Source organism: Panthera leo, chromosome A1 (genome assembly GCF_018350215.1).
Source record: "Panthera leo isolate Ple1 chromosome A1, P.leo_Ple1_pat1.1, whole genome shotgun sequence".
Classification (NCBI taxonomy): Eukaryota; Metazoa; Chordata; class Mammalia; order Carnivora; family Felidae; genus Panthera; species Panthera leo.
In genome coordinates this window covers 198040625-198067717 of record NC_056679.1, presented here as the reverse complement: position 1 = coordinate 198067717, position 27093 = coordinate 198040625, and the positions used below count along the sequence as shown (strand labels likewise).

The following is a 27093-nucleotide window of genomic DNA, read 5'->3' as shown; positions in this document are numbered from 1 at the left end:
TAAGAAAAATTCTTTTTGCCATATCTGTTTTTTTCCCACTAGAATGTCTGCTTTGAATGTGACTGTACTGCTTAGAGCATTAGCAGGTACCTCACAATCACAAGGAACTAAGCCAAAAAACAAAAACAAAAACAAAAATGAAAAACAGAATTCCAACAGCTTGAGGAAGGTAGAGAAGAAAGAACAAAAGAGTTTCAGTACTTCATGACATCTTTGGACTGTTGAACCGGCCTCGGAATGTCCACCTCAGGCTACTTGGTAGTTGCAAGACTTTTATTGCTTAGCCAAATCAATAGTTGGCAAACTGATTTGTGGGTCAAAGGCAAGAACTAAGAATTGTTTCTACCTTTTTAAAACTTTGTTAAGAAAATGAAGGTTGTTAAAAATAAACAGCCATACATGGCCCGCAAAGTCTAAGCTCTTTACCATGCGGTACTGCACGAATAAAGTTTGCCAATCTCCAATCTAAACGACTCATAGCTAATGTCCTGTGATTTGCAACCTAAAGCATTCGTAACTAATACAAGTACTGATATCTTCATTTTATAGTTATCGAAACAGGTTTGAATCAGTTGAGCCAATGGTAGGCTCAACCAGACAAGTCAGGTACAAATTTGCCATTATTTCAATTCATCGTGATGTTAAGCCAAATCGAGTCATCACAAATGCGTTTAACAGCCTCTTCTATTCTTTAGGGCTTCAAATCATATTTGTACTACAGACTTGGTTTTACAAGTCAGAATAGATAAATCTTCTCGATGAAACACAATATGCTCAGTGAATACTTCAAAGGGAGTCAAGCTGTCCTACTATCCAGAGCACCAAGGCATTTCCTGCACAAGAAGTCAAACCTACGGGCTCCAAGGAGGAAAATACATTATAGAAATACACTAGAAACAAACTTGCTGATTTGTTAAATTACCTTTTCTACTTGCTGAAACAGTTCCTGCATTTCCTTGCTGACTCACTCAGGGAGAGTGAATCCTCAGTGAAAAATATGCAAAGGCTTCCTCCATTAACTCTAGCACCCAAGTTAATACTGCTGTTCCCAGTTAGGCCAGCATGTTTGTAGCACTTTGGTAAAGGGCTTAAATACTGACACAACCTTATACTCAGAGTCAGGTCCAGAAGAGAGCATACAAAGCTCATTGTGGAGAGCCCATCAGAAGAGTGTTGTACGCGTTACAATAAACACTTGCCAACATCTAACCATGGGACCATAACTGAGCACTGAGTGACTGTCACGGCCAAGCTTTTCTCAGTTGATTCACCCAGCATTCCTTTGCCTTTGGATCCCAGTACATATCCCAGTACAGCAGGTGGTCACTCAGGAACAAGAGCCCTCAGTCTACACCCAATACTGGTTGTGCTTCAGTGTTGGGTTGGTTTGTCGGCAGAGCTTGACCATGTCAGGATCCAGATTCATCCATGTCTCCCAAGGAGCACATTTCTCCACTGGCTCAGTAGCTGGAGAAGCCATTTGCCCACTTAGTGGGTCCCTGCAAGGACTGACTGGGGGACTGCTGGAGCTTTTTAGAAGGGGTGTCACTGTGACAGTGGGAACAGCTATGCTCCTTTCTGGCCTAGGACTTGGGGTTGTAGTTTCCAGATTGGTCAGGGGCTTGATAAGAGGTTTTGCCTTTTCTGCCCTCCGGCCCAGCATCTGGATACACAAGGTCATGGCAGTTACTATCAGCAGGAAGACCACCACAGCCGAGGGTACAATGACTATCACAGGATAATTGCTCTCCCTGGGTTGGGTGGGTGCCTGAGGACTGGCGTCGGTGGTGTTTGGTGGCCAAATGATCCTAGTTAGAGAGGCTCTGCTGTCCATTGTAGGCTCTTGACCATGGTGTCGTCCCCAGGGATCTGCTTGCTGCTGCCCGGCCTGAGTCAGCTTCCCTAAAGTTTCTGCCTGTACTGTGGGTCCTGAGGAAACCACAAGCTTTTCCTGAGAGAAATCTGAAGTCACAAGGTTATTGGAAGTGACTAGTAAAGAAACATCAGGGATAAATGTTTGCAAGAGTAAGGGGTCAGGTGGCACTATGGTGAAGGGGAGATAACCTATTGCTGGCTGTACATGGTCTGCCCTGAGCAGGAAAGTGAAGGAGTCATTCACCATTTCGATGCCTGTTAAGTTGGCATGTGGATTCAGCATTAACAATCCTTGGTCAATGTCCCTCTGAGTGAATAGAGTAGCGTTTTCCATTTCAGTGCCTCGGCCCACTCTTCGTACAAGTCTTCCATGGACAGGGGGTTCTGTCACTTCAAACTGGGGATCACTCTTAGTCCTATTAGCAAGCTCAGTAGCATCAAGGTCCTTTCTTCTCAGCTGATAAACCACTCTGTTGGCAATGGTCAAGTTTGACATAACCCGCAGTAGAGGCTGCACTCGGATGCTCAGTGTTTGTCCTGTAAGGTTGCTTTCTGGTGTAAACAGTGAGAAACGTAGCTGGTCCCCAGAGGCAGTGAGATTTGTCATATGGTAAGAGAGTCTTCCTGAATGTAGATCCTCCTGCCCAAAGCTGATGACCACCTTGTTTTCAATGAGCAGATGCCCATGTTGGAGGGGCCATGTTATCTTGTAAGTGATTTGGGGGCTTCTCCCATTGGTCATTGCTGACAGATGAGTATTGGTGATAGGAACTATTGTCTGGCCTTGTGGGAGAAGTAGGTCAGTGAGGTTCACAAGGGTGATGGAGATGGGGATGACATCCAGGTGGAAGAGCTTATAGAGTGGGCGGTGTTGACCATCGGTCACACTAAAGTAAAACACGCCTGAGGATGGGCTTCCATCTTGAATGAATAAAACCCTAGAGTTGTCAATGTCGGCCTGTGTGAAATGGTGAACAGGTATGTCTGGATGGTGAGCCAGTGCCAAAAAGCCATTATTAGGATTACGGATGATCATATATCTGATCTCCTCTGGAGGACTGTCTAGATCTTCCACTCTCAGATTTTCAGGTCCCACAACTAACCTGTTGCCCTGTAGAACTTTCAACCGAAGCCCCTTTGTCTTTAATGCTGGTGCCTGGTCATTAACAGGAGAGATGGTGATGTTAAACATCTCTTCAAGGAAGTCAGCCTTTGGCTTGGTGGCAGACTTACTCTTTTGATTTGGCCAAACGGCAAAGGTAAAATTATCAGCCAGTGATTCAGAGTCATCGTGAAGGTATATGATTCCAAATTTATTAACTATATACTGGGAGAAATTGGGTTTTCCTTTGGTAATATTCCTCTCTCCAACCATAAGGGTTCCATGGTGAGGAAGAGATATAACCTGGAACCAGATCTCATAGGAAGATCGCTGTGATTTGGGTAATTTCAGTAAGAGGTTGGAAGCATCTAAATTAGATTGGCCAATGAGAACTTTGTCTCCCTCCTTGACGGCAGCTCCTGTGAAAATATAAAGAACAAAGTGGCATTTCATTAGAACTTTCAGATGACAGGGGCACCTGGGTGGTTCAATCGGTTAAGCATTGGACTCTTGGTCTCAGCTCAGGTCATGATCTCATGGTTTTGTGGGTTCGAGCTACACACTGGGCTCTGTGCTGGCAGCACAGAGACAGCTTGGGATTCTCTCTCCCTCTCTGTCTTCCCCTTCCCCGCTCACTCTGTCTCTCTCAAATAAATAACTAAAACTTAAAAAAAAATAGTATAGAACTTTAAGATGACAGCTGCAAAGCACTTTCACTCTCAGATTTCCTTATTCCAGTGGATTATTCAAAATGCCTTGGTTGCACAGTGACCTTGTTACCCAAGGCATATAAATTAAATTTTAAGTACACACACCCAAACTATTAAGTCAACATTACAAGCAAGAGAGTTCTGAAATCTTGAGATTCACTTATATAATGTTAATTTCCTCACTTACCTACTACTGGACTTTCTCTTGCCATGGAAACAGGTGCAGCTTTCAATACCCCTTTCCTTTCAGGAACTTGCCCTATTTGTTATTTTCATTTTCTATGGACAGTTTTTAGTCATAGGCATGGTAAAGTCCCCATTTGCAGATACAAATAAAATTCTTTAGAACTAATTTTCAATCTTCCCCCCAACTACAACTATTAAAGCTTATGAGAGGAAAGAGAAGAGGACCAGAGAAAGAGCACGCATAAAGAAATAAATTTTTATAACTATATATGTTTTCTTTCAAAGGTTGATGTCATGGCATTGCTATGATATCATGGCATTTCTAATTAACAAGAGAATTACTTATTTCCAAATTGTCCCAACTTTAATAATTACAAATAAGACACTGACCATATCTTTTGGTGCCTTTACCTGTATTTGCAAGCAGACGACTATGCCGACCAGGTTCAGTAATTTCATATGATATAGTAATACGAAACTCCTCAGGGCCTAGAGCTGCTGGTGGGGAGGATGTCGTGAATGTGAAAGAGTCTTCTGCAGTCCAGGCAGTGTTCTCATGGTCCACATGCTGATATAGTATCAGTTGTTCACTGACCTGTCAAGACAGGAAGAAAAAATCAGCCCCTGGCTTCAGGGATAATACAAGGACTAACATGTATCCTAACTGAAGGAGATACATACATGTCTTTTCAGGGTTCATTCTCATGCTTAAATTACGGCACATATCTGCAAACATATGTGTTTGCACTTAACAATATGGTAACCTATTTGTCAAACATAGCTCTTCTATTACAAAAATAGTTTATTTATCAAAGAAAAAAAAGCACGTTGATTTCGAGATGACTTAGGCTATGGTATTTATATTATAGAAAGTATATAATAAACCTTCACTTGCCTGTATGATAGTTTAAAAAACTATCAACTCATAACCAATCTTGTTTTATATAATATTACTCATATTCTGCCCAATAGCTTATTTTGAAGCCAATCTCAAACACCATTTTATCTGTAAATGTTGTAGTAAATATTGACAAAATGACTCTTTTAAAAAACATAATCACAATACCATTATCACATCTTTTTAAAAAATTTTTTTGAACATTTATTTATTTTTGAGAGACAGAGAGAGACAGAGCATGAGCAGGGGAGGGGCAGAGAGAGAGAGAGAAGAAGACACAGAATCTGAAGCAATCTGCAGTCTCTGAGCAAGCTGTCAGCACAGAGCCTGATGCAGGGCTCAAACCCACAAACTGTGAGATCGTGACCTGAGCCGAAGTCAGATGCTCGACCAACTGAGCCACCCAGGTGCCCCATATCACATCTAAATATTATCAATAATTACTTAATATCATCAACTATCCAATTAGTGTTCAAATATCTCTGATGATCTACTACATGACTTTTTTTTACATAGTTGCTTTGAGTCAGGATCCTTAAAAGTCCACACATCACATTTGTTTGATGCTTCTCAGAGGCATCTCTTAGTCTATAGGTTCCCCTTCTCTAATTTTTTTGCTTGTAATTTATTTGTTAAAGTAATTGGGTCATCTGTCTTATAGAGTTTCCTACATTCTGGATTTTGTTGCTTGCATCCCAATGGTGTTGTTTAACATGTTCCTCTGTCTCCTACATTTCCAACATACTAGTAATTAAATCTAGAAGTGTAATAAGAATCAGATTCAAGTTTTTGTTAAGAATGTTTTACAGGTTGTATTGTATATTTTCTGTGCATCTCATTGCAAGACAAAATAATTTTGGGTTGCTTCTCTTTTGGATATGTTAAGATTAATCGGTGAATTCAAATGCTTCCAGGTTGATCCATCTCTTTTAAAGTTCTCCACCAGCCTGGTCATGTGATAATTTTACAGAGTCAGTGATATGATTGTTTAAACACCTGATTTTTGCAGTGGCAAGGCAATGATATTTTAAACATTCCTTCTTCATTCTTACCTGAAAGTCTTCTAAAAAGAATTTTCCCTCATCAGCTATTCGGCTACACTGATGCTATGCTGCAGTATATGTAGGAAAGACAGGATAAATACTTGATTCTTTCCCTTTATACTGATTTTTAGAAAAATGAGCTCCCTGATTCCAATATCCAAACATAAACGTTTGTTTTGTTTTGTGATCATTATAAACTCATGAATTTTAATGTATGATGTATTTCATTCTATTGCAATTGTTATTCTTATTGATGTTCAAATTTTCCCACCTTGCTTAAGGTATTTTTCAATATTTTCATCTAAGTCTCTAATGCCTGTTGCCTATCAATGTCCTTTGTGGCCCAGCTGATGGAGATAGGCTCTACCCAGGGTTTGGTTGTTCAGATAGCATGTGGGTAGTCCTTCCTCCAACAACAGTGACTGAAAGTTCTAAAACTCTAATCACAGAAAGGAAGACTAGAGATAAAATGGTTAACCCTTTCATTCCGATAGGTCACATCTTTTTTTTTTTCTGACCTGCCTTCTATAATATCTGAACTTAGAGGTAGGTTTTTCCAAGGTATTTATGTCCATGTCAGCAGTGCCTAGCATACATTATCCCATAATTTACAGAGCATTTCATCAGTCAGTATTTGGAAATACTGTATTAATTAACAGGAGTCTGGTTGTGTATTGCTGTGGCTCAACGCTGACACAATGGACGTACCTAGAACCAGAGTTCTAGAAAGGCTTTGGGTCTATGAGTTTCCATGGAATATAAGCTTCCTGTTTCCACAGTGGCCAAAACCTGTTGGCGAGTTTCTCATTCCTTTCCTATTCATGGATAAGACAAGGAAGTGCAGTCATTTAGGGATTTTAAACAAGGAGAAGAAAGTATTGTTTCTCATAAAGAAGCAAGGTTACTCATGAAAAATTGGAGTTTTTCCTTAGAAGTTTCTGGGAAACAAGTCAGTTTTATTTAGCAGTTCTACTATTTCTATTATCAGCTTAAGATTTATAACAAAATATTCATCATAAATGTATTCATTCACAGGTGACTATGTCATGGATTTTGGACTGGAGAATGGTTCCTAAAGTTTCCCATTCTGCTTGAGAGATGTGTACTATTACAAGGAAAGAGACATCTAGCTCCTTAATATTAAAAGTAACACAGTCTATTGACCAGGAAGAAAAAAATTCTTGGAGGCTAGTTGATCTTATCTTTCACTTCTCTGGTTTAAGTACAAGTTAACTTCTCTGAAAAATATATAATAAGTTATTGGAATAATCTAAGGGTCTTCTGATGTCTACAGGATGAGGAATGATTGTCCCAGGGGAAGAATGGTTCTTATAGATGGGAACAGTTGAGATGAAGGTCAGAAATTTGAGGGAAGTAATTGGAGAGGAGGCTGTATACTTTGGAAGACTACTGGAGGAGAGGTTGGCTGTAGTTCTGTTTTTGAAAAGTCATTCAAAAAGTGAGAAATTGTGAATAACTTATTGACTTATTCTATGCTGGAGAGTCAGAGAATTAAATTAGATCAGCTTGAGTGTCTGAGCTTCAAGACAGAACAGCAGATAACTGAAAGTCTGAGCTAGAAGTAAAAGGGAGTGAGTGTGTGTGTGGAATGTCAACTTGGCAGCCATGCCTAGAAGGAACTTAGAGTCTTTAATGTTTAGAAGACAGTGAGCTTTAAGAATCAGATTCTAAGGGGTGTGTGCGTGTGTGTGTGTGTGTGTGTGTGATGGGAGAGAGCTGGAAAAGGGAGAAGAACAAGACTTTATGGGGGCGCCTGGGTGGCTCAGTCGGTTAAGCGGCCGACTTTGGCTCAGGTCATGATCTCGCGGTTTGTGGGTTCGAGCCCCACGTCGGGCTCTGTGCTGACAGCTTAGAGCCTGAAGCCTGTTTCAGATTCTGCGTCTCCCTCTCTCTCTGACCCTCCCCCGTTCATGCTCTGTCTCTCTCTGTCTCAAAAATAAATAAACGTTAAAAAAAAAAAAGACTTTATGGGGAAAAAAGGTGTAAGGTAAACTTGAGGAGAGAAGGATCTCAGACAGGATTAGGAATTTTGTTACCCCAAAGTGGCCTTAGGAACAGCTTCCAAAAGCTCTGCAAATTTCTGCTGTATTAAATATAGAGAGATAAGCCACTTAGCTGAATACCTGGGCTCTAAGATTAAGGGGAGAGGAGCAGGGAGGTTTTTATTTCCCATGGATTTAGATTAGCCCAGATACTTTCTCTTTTACAGGTGGAGTCCTTCTGGAATGCCATTAGAAATTCAATTTTGTAGGGGCACCTGAGTGGCTCCGTTGGTTAAGTGTCTGACTCTTGATTTTTAGCTCAGGTCATGATCTCATGGTTTGTGAGATTGAGCCCTGTGTCGGGCTCTGCACTGACAGTGAGGGGCCTGCTTGTGATTCTCTCCCTGCCCCCGCCCCACTCTCTCTTCTCTCTCTCAAAACAATAAGCATTAAAAAAGAAATTCCATTTTATAGAATTCCAACTAGTAAATGCAGAAGGAAAATTCGAATGAGAAAAATCACCATTTGGCAATCACCACAGTAATAAATGTTTCACAGCTGAGAATCCTAAATGGTTGCTTAAACTAGTAAGCTAAGTTGCGATGAGAAACAGGGGATTTAAACAGTTCCAAAGTATTCCCTCACGAGATACTTAATTATAAAAATGAAAATAGTAACTTCTCAGTGGAGAAACCAGAAAAACTGCTAAAAGACTGATAAAAGACCATCAGTGACAGGACCAAATGAGCATCAGTGTCTCCTGACATGAAGCAGGAACAAACTCAGCCTCTCTCGTGCCAATTCCCGCCAAAGCACACAACCTGAATCTGACTGTGAGGAAACATTCAATAAAACCAAACCAAGGAACATTCTACAAATAACTGGTCTGTTTTCCTCAAAAACTGGCAATGTCACAAAAGTCAGCATGACTGCAGAATGGTCTCTGAGTAAAGCAGACCAAGGATACCTGACGACTAAATGCTATGTTTTACGCTGTGGATTTTTTTTCTAGGATAGTCTATGATACTCTTTTTTCTAGAGGATATTCACTGAAACAACTTGTGAAATTTGAATAAGGTCTATAGATTATGTAATAACACTGTATCAACAATAATTTCATGATTTTGAAAATTATACTGTGGTTACACGAGAGAGGCCTTGTTTTTAGGAAATACACACTGAGGTATTTAGAGGTAAATGTACCTCAGGGGCACCTGGGGGGCTCAGTCAGTGAAGGGACCAACTCTTGGTTTGGGCTCAGGTCATGATCTCATGGTTCGTGGGTTCGAGCCCGGCATGGGGGCTCTGCACTGACAGTGTGGAACCTGCTTGGGATTTTCTCTCTCTCTCCTTCTCTCTCGGCCTCTCCTACATGTGCTCCCTCTCTCTGTCTCTCTCAAAATAAATAAATAAACTTAAAAAAAGAGGTAAAGGTATGTCATGTCTGCAAGTGCTCTTAAAATTTCAGAAGTGTGTGTGTGTGTGTGTGTGTGGAGAGGGAATGATAAAGCACACAGTTAAAAGTTAACATTCAGGGAATATGAGTGAAGAGTGTACTGGACTTTTTTTTTTTTTTTTACGTTTATTTATTTTTGAGACAGAGAGAGACAGAGCACGAACGGGGGAGGGTCAGAGAGAGAGAGGGAGACACAGAATCCGAAACAGGCTCCAGGCTCTGAGCTGTCACCACAGAGCCCGACGCGGGGCTCGAACTCACGGACCGCGAGATCATGACCTGAGCCGAAGTCGGCCGCTTAACCGACTGAGACACCCAGGCGCCCCTATACTGGACTTTTTGTACTCTTTTCCAATTGTTCTGTAAGTTTGAAATTATTTCAAAATAACAATGAAAAAAATCTAAAAAAGTAAATCCCATAGTATTCTACTATATCAACTTCAGTTAGAGACCAATAGTTTCTGTTCTCTGATGACTAAGTGTGTGCAGAACGGGGGAGTGAGGACAACCTTCAAATGCCTTGGGCACTCTGACATCAAGAAATGGTGGTTTCCTATCCCAATACACCGACCCCCCACCTCCAACTATGTCCATTTCTCTAATACGTTAACAAGGCGGTACTCCTACCTAACCTGTAAGTGGGTGAATACATAGGTCAAAATCCTAGACCCGAGTAGTGCTTTTTATGTGAAGTGATAATGTGATGGCAACGATTGGATCTCCGAGACCTAAACCTTCTGGATTTCATATCCTTGATGACTACAGAACCACAAAGAAAAACATTTGTCAGAGGCCAAAGAGATAGATTTGGCCAGGGGCCCTCCTGACTTTTCTATCATGGGTTAAATTTTACAGCTGAGAGGCTGCTGAGAACCTCAGAGAGGTTGGAAATTTAGGGAACTTCTCTCCATCTCCCCCCGTAATCACCAGCCTAACTGGGAAGAGAGCTGAGACCAGAAGCCATATCTCCATGTTTACAGATAAGAGCCCTTTCTCCTAGATCACTTTACTGGGGCCTCTTTGGCTCCAACTGCCTGAATTATGACTCTTCTTCCTCCCAGGAGGAAAAGGACACCCACTGATATAAAAATGGAAGCAGAGGAGTGTAATAGAATTTGAACCCTGGGTTGGTCAGGCCTACATTCCAATATAAATGCTACCCAATTTCAGCTCTGTGGCTTTGGGCAGGTCATTTAATCTCTCTGAGCCTCCATTGCTGCATTAAAATATGGACTAATATCTCACTTGTAAATATACATTTAACTTAATTAGTCTTTTGCCACATGCCCTGGGCATTTCTGGGTCTTTCAATAAAGCATCTAAGTCCTCAATAATCACCTCCTCACAAGGACATCAGAGGATTCTGGTTAAGATGAAAGATTAGACTTATTTTTTTAAAAAGAGTCATGGCATGAAAATATTCAATAATTAGAAATTTCTAAAACATACTTAATAAAATAAATTTTCTCTCATAAAGTTTTAGGCTGGATTTTGGCACAGGCTCCAGAAGTTTACTTCCAGTTGCTTTGTAAATAAGTATCAGTTCACCATCGTATACTTGACATTTCAAAAAACATTTGTTAAATGAACAAGCTACTTAACAAGTGCTTTACAAAATTTAATTATAAAGTATATGTTTATATCAGGAAGCAGTAGAAATAAGGCGATCCAAGACATTTCTTAACCATTTATTCAACAAAAACACAAAGAGTACCTAACTTTTACTGAGCCCTACATACGTGCCAGGCACTCTGCAAGGTATATTGTATAACTCATTTTATTTAGTTTTGTGTTAGGGGCCTCATTATACCCATTTGACAGATTTTAAAACACCCCGAGGTTCAGAACATTTAAATAATTCACCCATAGCCAATAAGTGGGAGAGGCCAGTTTTTCATCCAGTCCCACGTGACTCTGGAATTCATACTTTTTCCACTGTCCTGCTCCTTCACCATGGGAAGCTCAGTGAGATTCTAGGCAACCAAGAAATTTGTAAGATATGCGCTCCAACTTCAAGGAGTTTAGTAATGTAAAAAGTCAGCTGGTAGGTATGTGTAAGACGAGAAAACCACTATGGGCTAGAGCTTGTAAGAATTCAAACAAATAGCTCATTCTATATACTGTATTTATTACAAAAGGCAAGTTAAAGAAAAACTGTATTTCAGTTCTTTTATGCCACTGCCATTGTATATCAGGGACAAATTTTCTCACAGGACCTTAGAGGGAGGAAGGTGGGAATGAGTTTCCACCTGGTTCAAGGTTGAAGGCAATCCCTTTCTGGCCCCAAGGTGACTGGCAGACATCTATTTTCTTAAAGGTAAGCTTTTGAAACCTGAAGGCAGAGAGCTAAGGGTCATTAAGAGTGCCTTGGATGAACCCAGGGGTGAAGTGGGAGCACTCTGATATATAGAATCTGATCATTCTTCCCCTAAAATAGTGTGCACATTCTGTAGGTCCACAAAAGTACACGCGGATAGGACTGAGTGTTAAGAGAATAACACTGCCAAACTCAGTCAAACTCAGTGTTATTTGACAGCCAAATAACACTGTCAAACTCAGCCTCTAGTGCAGGCTAGAGCACTCTGGAGCATCTCTTCATTCCGAGGGTCTTTGTAAATGTGGCTCCCTATGGTCCTGATAAGAAAATCACAGCATAAGCCTTTTACACTAATCTTTCCCACAGTGGGGCCTAAAAGTCAATCACAGCTTCGAAATTCCCACTGGAGAAGAGAGTAACCATACTGTCTTAGAGTCAGCTGGGAAAAGGGGGAGGGAGAAAGGGTCACATACAGTCCACTCACTTGATTCTCCACGACACGATGGCTTTGTTAAAGGTCCAAGTCTCTAGATAGGACAATTGTTGTCCAGAAGAAGCAAGGGAAACAGAAGTGTCCAAAAAGTCTCTATCTTGGGCAGATGTTCACGGAGAAAGGAGACTGTAGAAAGCCAAACAATTCAGAATGGTAAAGCCTCTAAGATTTCATTTGGGCTAACCAAAAAGTCCTATACGCTAAGGTTTGGACGACAACAAGGTCCTGTGCTCCTGAAGGATGAGCTCAGATAAATGACTCTTCTTTCTGTGCCCTTTATTAATTTTACCAGGGCTGGCACCATCACGTGTGTAGAGACCAGCTGGGTATGGAGGGCTCAAGGTTCCCAGAAGAGGTCACAAGTCTGGGGCAGCCCAGGGAGTCACAGCTTAGAGGGTGCACCCCAGGCATCATGCTAAAAAAAAAGTGGAACTGGGTTAAGTCCCAGAAGGGATTATCCTCAATGAGAATGGATAGAAGAGGCATTTTTAGGAGACCTAAGTTCCTAAATGGTGATATCTGGAACTCTCCAGCTAGAAATGGGCAACTGAAAACCAAGTCTAAATAATTACCCATGCCCCCTCCATGACTGAGCCAATTTCCATAAAAATGCCACATCAACAAGGTTTTCAAGGAGCCTAACAATATAGCCATCTATAGCCCTCCCTGTCAGAAAGGTCCAAATCCACATTATATGGAAGTAAACATTGACTTTCATGGGCTTTATGCCATTAAAGGTCCAAATCCACATTATATGGAAGTAAACATTGACTTTCATAGGCTTTATGCCATTAAAAGCATGGAAACCTTTAATTAAACTACCAAACAAGATTGTAGAAAAGGTGATCAATTCATTCGGAAGAAATAGAAGGTAGTATGGGACATCTTGCTTTTTTGTAGAGAAGTGTATGTAGTACGCTAAATAATGTAGTAGGCCAATATCAGAGCCAAATCCCTTGAACTTGTGAATATTACGTTCTTTGACAAACACTTTGCAGATGTCATTAAGGATCCCAAGACTGGAAATTACCCTGGACTATCCAGGTAACTGCAATCACATACATCTGTACAAGAGGGAGGCTGAGGGGTATTTGCCACAGACAAAAGAGGAGAAAGGAAAGCGACGGTGGAAGCAGAGACTGGAATGATGAAGCTACAAACCAAGAAATACTGGCAGCTACCAGAACTTTCAAAGGCAAGGAAGGAATTCCCCCTCAGAGCCTCCAGAGGGAGAAACAACATGCTGACACCTTGACTTCAGCCCAGTGAAATGGAGTCCCGACTTCTGGTCTCCAAAACTATGAGATAACACATTTCTGCCATTTCAAGCCACCAAATTTGTGGCAATTTATTATAGCAGCCGTAGGAAATTAATACAAGGAAAAAAGATAAACCGCTCTCATTTAAATGGATATTAGTTCTATCTGCTTTTTCAAAAAAAGAGCCAACAGTTCTAAGAACAAGAAACATTTTTGGTTATTCAAAGCTACTGGGCCAGGACCCATGAGCCAATTTCCAGTTTGAACAATGAGTAGGTAAGTGACAATGCAGTATTTCTACATGTAGAAAATATGGCGACACATAATCCAGTGACTTGTAATGGCAAAATCCAAATTACTAAAACAAAACACTGGTGGGAAGTGCCCAAAATGACCACTGGGTCTAGTTACCATGGAGCTTGCTACTGAACAGACCTCAGGAAAGTAGGGACAGGGAGGCCAGAGTGATCATTAACACAAAGACACTGATCCTTCTCTGCTCAGAAAACTACAGGGCCAAAGTTCAGCGATCCCACTGTGTTCGCCATTAAATTGTGATAAATTAATTTCTATCCCACGGGAAATGTGCTTGCAATTTCTTAAAATGTGAGCGTTATCTTGAGCAACAGACTGAGACTCTGGAAGAAGAGGTAATTGGACAAAATTCACAACACAGAATCCATTGTATTGTTTGCTAAGCGTGGCCCTGGAAGGCTGTGTTTGTGTTGCCGCAGCAGAGACAACGATGGATGACCATCCTGCCACAAGAGCACAATGGCTAAGATGCAATTCCTGGCTTTATGGAAAAGAAAAAAGGCCAGACATTAAAAACCTCAAAACCAGAACACTTTGCTTTTTAATGATTCCAAATTATCTAAGCAAGCACCAGAATGAAAATCACTCAATTAGCCCTGTGCTCTCCTTGGAAAAGACTAGTGCCTTAAAGAATTCGATTCATACTTTGTTCACACATTCTTTGAAATGAACACTAAATGTCTACAAACGTAAAAAGTTTCCATTTCACAAAAATTTGATGATTCACGTTCTCGGTGTATGTTTAATTCTTCAGGATATAAGATTTTCAGCACAAGTTCTGTGATTTAGCTTTTCCCATTTAGGCGGATGTGATAGTACCGCAAAAAACAAGAGTGTTACTTGATTATCTTGGTAGGCTGACGTGGTATGGTTTGAAAACAATGGTGAGCTTATTCTGGGATAAGAAAATATTTTGAGCTATAACGTAACAAATGTATGCCTGCAATTATTGTGATCAAGTATGATATTAAGCATCATGGAGTGTCTAGATTTCTTTCACAAGCTAAAGCCATCCAGAGTCACTGATTAAAATGGTCATTTTTGTTTATCCATCAAAAAAACAAGAAAGGATGTGGGTTTTATGTGCACACTGATACGGTGGCTTTGCCTCCCCAGCTGAGAGTGGTAGAGGGCTGGAAACAATTTAGTCCTTTAAGGTAAAGGTGTGAAAGAGAACTCAAACATCAACTGCCTAAAACATTCTCCCAATTGGACACTTAGCAGGTTATTGGCTAACTGAAATTTGAAAATTTGAAGTTAGAAAAACTGGTACAGAATGCCAGAAAGCAATCAAAGCCATTTGCTTACATGAACATGGCTGCATAGTTCCAAACTCCCTTTACAATTGAACTTGATTCCTGCCTGAGTCATGTCTCTTTTCACCAACTAAACTGAAGAGGGCTAATCAAAGCACGTAATACGTGCTTGATAAATGTCTTCATTAAGTAATTCCAGAGAAAAGGTTTTGATTATCTTCATCACCTCCAAAGCCTGCCTCTGCCCCTTCTTTTATATCTCAAATTGTTCTGGAGCTGCTGGGTAGTAAATCTGAGCCATGATAAAATGGCCCAGAGTCTCTAGCAGTATCCTATTCAACAGAGGCCATAAAATTGCAGATTTTAGGAAACGATTTACATTCCATTTGCATGTGAAAAAGGAGAGAGGATCTAGAAATGGGAAAGCTAGGAAGATAAATACTAAGTGTCTTCCTCTTCCCAAGTCACAAATAAAACTGTACATTTTTGAACACACAAGCTAAACAGAATTGAATGTCTTCAGATTAACGCCAGTTGTATTGAATTTATTGATGGTATCCTGTTTTTTTTTTTTTTTACAATACAGACGTACCACTTTAATGTTTTCTAATTTTATTTTTATAATAAGCATGTGTTATTTTCATACTCAGAAACACCACATGCACACACACACACACACACACACACACACACTGAGTCAGACACACACTGAGACACACTTTGGTGTCTATCTTACAGAGTTTGCTCAGGATACCCTCTCCTCTCCCCACATTATTGACGTTTTGTTTTTTTTTTTTATGACTATTGTAGTGAAAGAGTAGTCAGGGTATTTCGATGATGTTTATTCATAGGCATTTAGCCCAACATATCCTGCAAACCATCTCTACTTTTCTGCAGCAGCTGCTCTGGGGAGGAGTCCTTCCCCTGGGTCCTCCTTGCTCTGTCCACTGGGGTAGGATCTTTGGAGGCCTCCCAGCCCTGGCCTCATTCTGCCTTCCAGCTGATGTTCTGCTCAATATTGAAGAGCTCCATCCAGGAGTGAGGACCTGACATTTCCTCAGGCCCCTTGCTCTCATCAGGGAAATGTGTTCCAGAACACCAGGGGCTCTCCCCCAAAGGGACACAGTAATTGGGTCACAGGTGACAGGCAAATGTCACCCTCTTCTAATGACCTCATTTCCATTCATTAGATCACAGTAGCACATTAGCATAAACATGGCAGCCAATTCTGGTGTCCCAGAAAATTGCCTCCTCTTGTGAAACCAGTCTTTTAGGTACTGGGAGAGGAAAGGAACCTCACACATTTCCAAGAACAAAAAGGGTAACAGCAGCCTTAGCTAGCATTTAGTTCGTGTCTGTTGCGTGTGGAATGGTGTCCTAGACATTTTGCACCCGTCAACTGTGTTAATCCATACACGCTCCTAGAGGAAAGGACAGCCTGGTGGATAGGAGCATGACTTAGTGTCAGAAGTCCTGGGTTCAAGTTAAGACTCGGCTGCCCCTGAGTTGTGTAACTGTGGGAAGGTTGCTTAACTTCCCTGTGCGTTAGGATCCCAGCCTATAAAGTGAGATCATCAGTAGTACAGAAGACAGCTTAGGACGACGCCTGGGACATGATGAATATTCAAAATGGTTTCAATTATCATTACTACTGTTTTCTTCATTTTACCGATAAGGAAACTGGGGTTCAAAAGACACGTAATTTGCCCTAACTCACAGAGCTAATCCAGGTCTGATTTCAGAAGCCAAGAGACTTCTCGTCAGCCATGAGCAGTCAGCAGGAGATCAAGCGGCAGCCACAGGGCGCCCGATTCATAAATGAGGTGTTCGTTTCACACTCGCACACCACAGACACAGAGTGTGGGCCACTGGGCTGAATTTCTACATCTCTAAGTATATCTCACATGCTGTCTTCGAGCCTATGCTCTGCTCAAGGACCCAGGAATTGTCGTGTCCAGGAATATACTCGCATCAAGACTTGATGCACAATCTGGGGCCTTGTATACAATGAAGGGAGCTTGCCTTTGTCCTCTGAGTCAAAAGCACTAGGACGGGCTGCTGGCACGGTGGGTGCTTGGCTTGGAGAGGAAAAGGCCTTGTATGTTGAGAAGAGCCACACATCTGGTCCATTCAAGAACAACAAAAGTCCTCTCTCAGCATGCCTGACTTGTGGCACGGCCCAGGCTGTGCTTCCAGATGAGCCTGCCCTGTGCCCACAGCAAAGACCAACAGTTGGGCCCAAGGTCTCTGGTCCCGGACACCCCTTGGCAGGGCCCTTATAGCCCTGAGCCCCAATCTAACACCTCACTTGCCCCAGGCAACACCTGCCACTGCTAATATGTTTTGACACTTGCCTCTTGGTTCTTAAAGAGGAAGGAATAATGAGAGGAAAAATAAAACCTTATGATAATTGGATTTTAATCAATCAAGACTTTTATTGCCTGCCCTCAAGCCTTTTAACTAGGCTGGCATTTTAATGCCTGTTTATAATGGCATTGGATGATGAAAGTGGTTTGTTTTCATAGGAAAATGTATCATAAACAGCTTTCAGATTACCAGGCTAGCCCCCTATGGTAGAGTGTTCTGTCATTTTCCAATTATCCAGGGTCTGCTCTCTGTGAGAGGACCGTCCTTCCCCACCCCGCGGACATCAGGCTTGTTCGTGTGACTCTTTCGTCAACGAGATGTGAGCAGAAGTGATACCTGGCATACCTGAGCACAAACTTTAAGAGTCATTGTGTGTTTCTAGCGTCACTTCTTTTTCCTCTGCCGCAAATACAGCAGTGTCCAAGAGAGGGGCTGCCCCCTCCCCTTGGGTCCTGGAATAAAGGAGAGGTGCACAGCAGACCTGTAGGCTCCTTGCAGCCCATATACAGCATAAGCGTGAAACCAACTTTTGTTACTGTCAGTCATGACGTTTGAGAGTTGTTACCGCAGCATAACCTAGTGGATCCTGGCTACATATTCACGAAAGCCTAGTTAGACCACATTCAGCTAAAAGATTGTGTATTTGCAGTGAAAACCAGTGGAAGTTAATGCTTGGCATGATCACCGTAAAAAAGGGTTTTTTAATTTTGTTTTGTTTTGTTTTGTTTTTTAAAGAACGAGGGCAAGAGCCAAGGCATCTTTATAGGACTGATATCATTCCTGTCATTATTTAAAATGCAAACTGACCCTGGGCAAGTGTTGATGCGTTAAGCTCCCCACACACTGCAGCGTTCATCCTAACCCTTTTTTCCTTCCTCCAGAGTGCATTTGTAAACTAGAGAATTTATACTTCCTCTTTTCAGTGCTACATTCAGAGATTGCACTGCCTCATGATCTGCTCCCTTCCATGCACCCCGGACAAAGGCAATTACAAGGCAAAAGCCAGATTCAATTCTCCTATATCACATTGGAGAGAAATGGCTCTAAGGTTAAAAGTGGACACTCTTGCTATTTCTCCTAAACATGACTTCAGATTTTTTAAAATTTCCTAGTCACGTAACGCTCCAGCCAAATCAGCTGTCGAATCCGCGTACCCACTGTTTAAGAATGGAAAAAGAAGGGTGAACAGCATGCAAGAATCATATTCAAGAAAGCTTATCCATTTAAATAAAAAGGCACGTGGATGGTGGTGGTGGCAAAGTGCTAGTGAAGTTTGAAACAGATGGTTCTGGCCACAGATTAAATACAGATTTATATATACACATCTAACAATACAGTACTAAATAATGTTGATAATTTTACACATTAAATATAAATGTTACCCAGACATGTCCTGCAGGAGTTATTCCCGCTCCTCTGCTTTGGGCTTCCTTTAAAATCTGTCTTCGTGATAAAAGGATTCCTTTTTATGTGTTAGACACGGAGTTTGAATTTGCTTAGCGTTTTCGGACAATTGTGTCATCCTGTGCTACTACTAAATGTCTGGTATCGAAAACCAGCACGGCTGAAATGCGTAACTGCCTGGGCAAAGGGGCACGTGAGCTTGGCCTGACAGGGTGAAGGCGAGCCAGGGGCCACCCTGCACAGCCACCCAGCCCTGCCCAGCTGCATGGATGTCAGGACTCACCAGAGTCTGCGTAAACACGGAAACCTCCTCTGTGCTGTTGTCAGAATTTACTCGCACCAACCTCCCAAGTCTAGGGGAACTTATAACCGTAAAAGTTACAGTTCTGTTTCCTGTGCTGTCCGCATCATTGGTCACAGCTCTCAGGTCACCGGATGAAAGGGGTTTCGTGGAACCTAAGTGAAGATGAAAGCAGGCATTTAAGTATGAAGCCTATGAAGGCTGCCAGATAACAAAATGATCCTTAAAGAGCCCTGAAAATTCTGGAAGACACATGGGACTGGCCAGCTCTAACTGGAAATTGTGCTGTGAGGGGCTCATGATCCCGAAGGCATCTGTTTAAGGATGTGATTGCCCACTAGGGCTGGAGATGAAGGAGGGAAACATTCCTCCCCAGTCCCCACCTGGTCCTGCACAGCTTATTGATCCCCATGGGTAAAAGGCAATAGCAGTGTGTGCGTGGCTCGGAGTGCAGGACGGGGGAGCTGGCTATGTGGGCCGAGAGAACAAGAGACAGTGCCCTCCCCTGGGGGCGACAGACGCACCCTGGCCTGCCTGTGGCTGTGTGTGTTCAATGGAGTGTCCATCCGTGGGCATCTGGGGAAGAAGTGGGTTCTTGAACAAACGTGAAACATTTCCAGAGGACCCCAGACCTGCAGGCTTCACGGACATTGTGGGGAGGGAGGGACCTTTGCAAATGCCAAGGGACAAAGAACCAGGAACACACGAGTTTGTGTGCAAATGCGACCGCACGTGGCAACTAAAGCCCAGAGAGGCTTGGGACATGCAGGGTAGGGCAGTGGTTCTCAAATGGTCTGTGGTGAAGGATCAGGGCTTCCCTCCTCCCCCAATCCTCTGTTCACTGATGGTTTTATAAAATACAATAAAATGTCACAGCAAGGTCAGAGTGGCATACAAAATTCTAAATATTTTCTCTTCTTATCAGTTCACAGAGCAGAAGGTGCGTGGACCACAGTTTGGGAGCACAGAGTCGGACTACATACCCCTTTACTTCACACTGACTGGGAGGGAATGTCCCCAGCCTTACAGGGTGGCAGGTCTGAAAGAGAGTCTCATAGTCCTCCTGGCCCAGAATCTCACCTTATCTATTCTGTCTTAGCCCTGCTAAAGGCTTAGCATTATGCTTTGCGCAGGGTAGCTCCTGAAGTAGGCACTTTATAAATTGTTTATGAAGCAAGTTCATCAGTCAACCACCTAATAAGAACTAAGCCTCCTGAATGACATCTGTTTTGCTTTGCTTATCAAGTATTGTAGCCTTAGAAAGCGAGGGCCACTAATTACAGTGTTTAAACCATATCAAGCTCTTAAAAGTGGGACCTAACTAACAAAGGGGGAAGCTGGCTTTGGGTAAGATTTTTAGACGTGTGAGCTTTGTTCTGAGCCTTCGATTTGGAGGCTCCCTTTAAAACGCTGAACAACAAAGGCCCTGCGGTGGCTCAGTCGGTTGAGCCTCCGACTTCGGCTCACTTCATGATCTTGTGGGTCTTGAGTTCGAGTCCTGTGACAGGGCTCTCTGCTGTCATCACAGAGCCCACTTCGGATCCTCTGTCCCCTTCTCTCCCTGGTCCTCTCCCGCTTGTGCTTTCTCTCTCTCTCTCTCTCTCTGTCTCTCAAAAATAAATAAACATTTTAAAAAATGCCTAGCAACAAAAACAAAAGTAAACAAGTTGGAACTACATCAAGCTGAAAAGTGGTCAGCAAAGGAAACCATCAGCAAAATGAAAAGGCAACGTATGGAATGGGAGAAAATATTTGTAAACCACGTATCTGGTAAGAGGTTAACATTCAAAATATACAAGGACCTCATACAACTCAGTAGCAAGAAAGCCAAATAGCCCAATTTAAAAATAAGCAAGGGAGCTGAATAGATATTTTCTAAAGAAGACATACAATTGGCCCATAGGTACATGAAAAAGTGCTCGACGTCACTAATTATCAGGGAAATGCAAATCAAAACCTGTATGAGATATCTCCTCACCCCTGTTAGGCTGTCCATTATCAAAAAGACAAGAAAACAAATGCTGGTGAGGATGTGGAGACGAGAAAACCCTCATGGACTGTTGGAGGGAATGTAGATTGGTGCAGCCACTGTGGAAAACAGTATGGAAGTTCCTCAAAATATTAAAAATAGCGATACTATATGATCCAGCAATCCCACTTCTCGGTATATATCCAAAGGAAACAAAACCATAATCTTGAAGAAACAAATCATATATACAAATATATATGTGTGTGTATATATATATTATATATATGCGTATATATATTATATATATGTGTATATATATATAATATATATGTATATATATATTATATATGTGTGTATATATATTATATATGTGTGTATATATATATTATATATATATATACATATATATAATATATATTATTATTCAGGCTTTAAATACAATGAAATTCTGGGGGTGCCTGGGTGGCTCAGTTGGTTAAGCATCCAACTTCAGCTCAGGTCATGATCTCACAGCTGAGTTCAAGCCCCGCATCTGGCTCTGGGCTGACAGTTCAGAGCCTGGAGCCTGCTTCAGATTCTGTGTCCCCCTCTCTCTCTGCCCCTCCCCCATTCATGCTCTGTCTCTCTGTCTCTCTCAAAAATAAATAAAAATTTAAAAAAATTAAAGAGAATGAAATTCTGTCATTTGCAGCAACATGGATGTAGCTGAGAGCATTATGCTAAGGGAAATAAGCCAGAGAGAGAAAGACAAATACTATATGTTATCACTTACCTACAAAAAAAAAAAATATATATATATATTGAAAAAAAAAAAACCAGTTGAACTTATTGAAACAGAGAGTGGAAATGTGGTTGCCAAGGGATGGAAAATATAAGAAGAGGTTGATAATCAATACAAACTTTCAGTTATGAAATGAATAGGGTCTGAGGATCTAATGTATGACACAGTGACTACAGTTGATAGCAATATACTGTATAATTGAAGCTTGCTAAGACAGTAGAACTTAAATGTTCTCACCAAAAGAAGAAGAAGAAGAAGAAGAAGAAGAAGAAGAAGAAGAAGAAGAAAGATAAATATATGAGGTGATAGATTTGTTAATTAACTTGATGGGGGGAATAATCCTTTCACAATGTATAGGTATATCAAATCATCATTTTGCATACTTTGGCTATCTTAAAAATTTGTTAAGTATACCTCTCTGTAGATCTGAAAAACAGAACAAAATAAAACAAAACAAAATGTCTGAGCCCCTGGGCTGGGTACTAAGTCCTGGGATTCTAGGGGTGAGGCAGGAGTGTCTGCCAATGTCAGCCTCAGGGACACAGTTCAGGCCTGGGTTCAGGACTCCCTTGGCACAATTTTGGCAGTTACCCCAAAATACTCATGTGATGCTTGTAACTGCCTCCCACATTTCTCTTACTTCTTTGCTGCTGAAATGTTTGCAGACACTGCCCTCTTCCAGCTTCTGGAGCTGGGGGCCCAGGATCTGAGGTTGCCAGGGGAGGCCAATAGTCAGTGTTACACGAAGTCAACTATGGCCCGTTCTTTGTTACCTGCCAACATAGGGTTCCCTCATTCTGTCAGGTGGATTGTGTTTTTATGTGTGCAGTCTCTGGGTACCCAAAGTTCTCTATCTTCAGCTTTTCTTTGGACCTTTTCCCCACTGAGCCTTCTTTTTTTTTCCAATGCTTATTTATTCATTTTGAAAGAGAGAGAGCATGTGATCAAGATAGGAGAGAGAGAGAGAGAGGGAGAGAGAGAAAGAGCCCCCAGCAGGCTCCGCACTGTCAGCGCAGAGCCCTACGCGGGGCTCAACCTCACAAATTGTGAGATCATGACCCGAGCCGAAATCAAGAGTTGGACACTTAACCAACTGAGCCACTCAGGCATCCATCCCACTGTGCCTTCTTAATTATCTCCTTCTTATAAAGGACTCTAACTTTTCACTTATTCCTTCACCTCCAGGGCTACCTTTGGCAGGTAGTGGTGGATAGGAGGGATTCTTTCTTTAAAACAATATCATTTGTCTTAACCTTTTTGGGGAGAAGACCCACTAGAGATGTTCCAGACTGAGAGCGCTTTTCTCTCAGCCAGGGTACATCAGTCCCCATTCCCTTGTCCAGCTGCCTAACCCTGAAGGGTTTCTAGGGTTTAATTCCTATTCAGCAGCCATCCTGGGCATGCTCAGTCAGCAAGACTAGCTGGCTCCATGTTGTAACTGACTGATGAGCATCTTTTCTCGTCCAGCCCAATTCACAGAAAGCCAAACACCATTTTCCCCTCACCCCACCTCGTTTTATTGCAAGCACTGATATTTTCATCAGTGAACTCCAGGCACTTAATTTGGGAAGGATTTCTCTAAGGTCCTACCTACCTGTATATTCCATAGAGTGACCATCCTATAAGAAGTGTGGCAATAAAAGGCTCATGACCATATCTGTTTGGCTAGCCCTCACTCCATATGCACCTCTTAGAGATTTGAAAAGCAAATCTGCATGTGAAAGACTCTGAGTCTCCCAGTAAAGAAATCTACTTTATCCTTCTCTTAAATACAGCATTTCTCAAACATACTTATATCCTATTGTGTTTGTTTGATGAAAAACAACCACCTCCATAACAGCCAGAGTTTCCTGGTCATGAGGCTAGAAGGCCTTGCTCATTTCTTCAACAGACATTAGCAAGTGCCTCGCACATGACAACCTCTACATAAGGGGTAGAGATGCACTAGGAAACAGCACAGACACAGTCCTGCCATTCCTTGTGGATATCATGACAATCCCAAGAAATACAGATTTTTTTTCCTCACTAAGAAGGGATAAAAAGTGTCAGAGAGGTTAACCAATTTGCCTAACAGCCAAATGTAGGTCTCACTTACTCCGAAATGAATATTTTTAAAATTGACACTATATTGTCTATACCATACTACTTTAAGCTCAGTGCTGGACTGATAACTGAGTTAGGAAATATGATGAATCACTCAACAAATCCAACAGATTCTCCTCTCCACTTTCCGAACACATCGTGCCAAACCTCTTCCCTGGTCTTCTCCTCCACAGCCATGCTGGGCTCTCTGGTATGCTCACCCCTCTTTGTTGCCATTCACTGAAATGCACTTATTCTGAAGGGACAGCTCAGGACCTGTCTGGTCAAAGAGCTCCCCCTGACTATTGCAGTCTGTGGGAGATTTCCCTCCCCTGAACTCATGTCACTTACCCAGTGGTCGCTTACTCCCTGGACCCTTAGCATATGCTATGCATGGTTAGTGTACTCTTAAGTCTAAGTCTCTTAGTTCACCAATTAGTAAGCCTTTCATTTTCTTCCTTGAGAATTGACAATCTTCTTACACTTCTGGATTATCTCCCACTAAGTCTTACAATATTCAAATCAGTGTTGCAAGACTAGCTGACTAAAAGGTTTTTAGGAATCTCTGCTCCAAACTCTCACAACACAGTGTGATTTCCTTCTGCTTTCTTCTCTCCCTCAATTCCCACCTCAAAGGACAGATGGCCCGTTGGTGAGATGTGATTCCCTCTGTAGCATGACTGAACCCCTAAGGGATTGAAGTAACACAGTCTGCTATGAATACCCTTCACTGATCAGCTACTGTGTAAGCTTATATTCTAGACTAGTTTGAAAAAACTCTCCAAGTCAACCCCTCCCCAACACTCTTTGTAAAAGAGCCAAGTACCATTTGGATATGCAGAAAAACTAGGTCCTGAGGTCACAATATGTTCTAACATGTCACAACTAAAGAAAAACAAACACATTCGATAGTAGCATTCAAGGTGAGAAACTGGTTATAAAATTATAAAATTATCTGGGGAACAAATTTTGCAGGAAGAAATAGAACATGTGTGTATGTGCGTATGAGTATTTATACATATACATACACAAAATAACAAAATTAAAATATCCATTGAGTAGATGTTTTTTCTTCATTCATACACAAAAAGAGGCCATTTAGAACTGCAGTCCTTCCTACTTTAAAATAACTGAGTTAAAAAATGCCTTTCAAACTAGGCAGGGCACAGAAGCTATGGTTAACCTTAAAATAGTCACCCATTAAGTACTCCTACAAGTATTTTGGCTCATCCTACAAATTCTTACAGGTCTCAAGTCAGGGCCACTTTTTAAGACTGAGTCCACAAGGAAGGCAAAATAACATGGCCAAAGTCTGTCAGGCTGGTGGTCAAAGTCCAACTGGTATGGGGACTAGTACAAGTAAAAAAATAAAATAAAATAATTAACTCATGCTGGGTTGCCGTATTTCCTTACTCGAAGGGAACAAAACACACAAAATTTCTACATCATCATCACCGTTACTAAGTTGCTGTGCATATTCTCCTGGTTGTGTATGTCAATCCACCAATGATATATCGCGGAGACAAAATAAAGAGCCTCCATGATGACCTCGTTCTCGGAGAACTGCTGTTCTAAAATGGACACAGCCCTGGAACACAGTCACGCACAGAAAGGAGAAGAGCTGCCATGATTCCAGCACAAGATTTGGGGTTGAGAGTTGGCACTCGGTCTTGAGCTTATGATTCCTATTAGTTCTATGACTCTGAAACTGCCTGAGCACCAATGTTTTTTTATCAACATTGCATCATGCCAAATAGGGGTGATGCAACTTCCTTTTATAGACATTCTTTCATTTAAATCCTTAAAACAATCCACTGTAGTAGATAAAGATGAAAAGCACAGTAAAAACACAGGTAGTGATAGTATCTGAATGTCCATTCTATAACAAGAATAGATTTCCTGCTATTATGGTTTTATAAAATGTATAGTTCTATAAAAAGCATTAGAATTTCCCTGATATTTTAGAACCTATAGGTCAACTGGAGTCTGACAAGAGCAGCAGTAGCTGACAGCTGACACCTGGAGTCACATTGGAAGGGGGGCATGGAGTGCCTCCCTTCCCTTTCAGCCAAAGTACTGGCTAATAGATGAGGGAGGCAGAGGTCACTCAGAGCCTGTTCTCAGCAGCACCTGTCATGATGGGGGGTGTCCTGAGGGAAGAGGAAGAGTGGGGCATCTATCATCATTCCCCCATACCTTCACACAGCAGCAGAGACCAACATCCTTCAGTGGCTAGTGGAGAAGCCAACTGAGCAAGGCTCACTTGCCTCCCTAGAGAGAGGAGGAGGTGTGGTCATCCGAACCACGCCCACACTAGATCTGAGAGGGGCCCGCACCACTCGGGACGTTAAGATAGGAAAAACACCAAGAACAACTGGACCAATTGACCCGTCAGGTCCATCCCAACTCGTAAATCTGGGACTCTGCACTTGTCATTTCCACACCCACCCAAGTGGAGATTTTATCAGACATAGCCACCTAATGGAAATGTACATGAAACTTCAACTTCCTTCCTACTGGCCAGGAGCTGGAGTTGGAAACAAGTCACAATCTGGGGATGGGGGGCGACTCGGAAACCAACAGCAGACTTTGGGTGCTAGCTAGGGGGAAGCTTGGAAAATGGAGCCGTTTCTGTTGGGATGTAGGAATAATGCACAAGGTCCGGTGTGGAGTTCTCAGACACAGGGAGGCCGTGTCAGGATGGGGGCAGGACACATTGGAAAGGGAAAAGAGTCAGTTACTCCCGGCTGAGCCCAAATATTAAACAGAGGGCTATGAAAACTACATGTTTTGCATAATTCCACAAAAGTGACAATTTGGTCCACTTTCACGTATTTTTCTTGCTAAACTAATATTCAGTAAAACAGGTGCCAGAAACCCAAAACTTTCTAAGCTGTGGTGGCTTTAACTCCCCTGTAGGCTAACACAACTGTCATCAATTACTAAACCAGAGTTTAGCCAGAATAGATGAAGAGTATTTAGTCTTTTGCGGCAACCAGATTTACTCTGGTTTCAGAACTTTTTTTTTTTTTGGTAAATTACTACATTTTCAGATTCCTAGTTTGCTTATTTTTAAACACTAAATGCCACCCAAATTGCTTTGAAAAAAATCGATGAAAACATCACAGTTATTCCCAGAGAAAAATTATGGGACATAAAACCGTTTGGGGAATAAAAGAATTCGGGTCAACGTATCTTTAACTGGACTTTAATAAGGTTTCTTTTCAGGAGCTCAAATGCTAAGGCGACTAAAACTTTCAATATTTCTCTTAAAAA

The 27093-nt window shown here is 41.8% G+C and overlaps 1 protein-coding gene across 1 annotated transcript in view; it reads right to left on the bottom strand.

Annotated features, from left to right (window-relative positions):
• The window catches only part of LOC122198418 (chondroitin sulfate proteoglycan 4-like), a 61748-nt gene continuing 34655 nt past the window's right edge, over window positions 1-27093 (bottom strand). Inside the window, exons 8-10 of the mRNA XM_042903027.1 lie at window positions 18968-19140; window positions 4285-4468; window positions 1-3396 (exon numbers count right to left, since the gene is read on the bottom strand). Coding sequence (XP_042758961.1) covers window positions 1349-3396; window positions 4285-4468; window positions 18968-19140 — 2405 coding nt within the window. The 3' untranslated portion in view covers window positions 1-1348. The remainder of the gene's footprint in view (window positions 3397-4284; window positions 4469-18967; window positions 19141-27093) is intronic.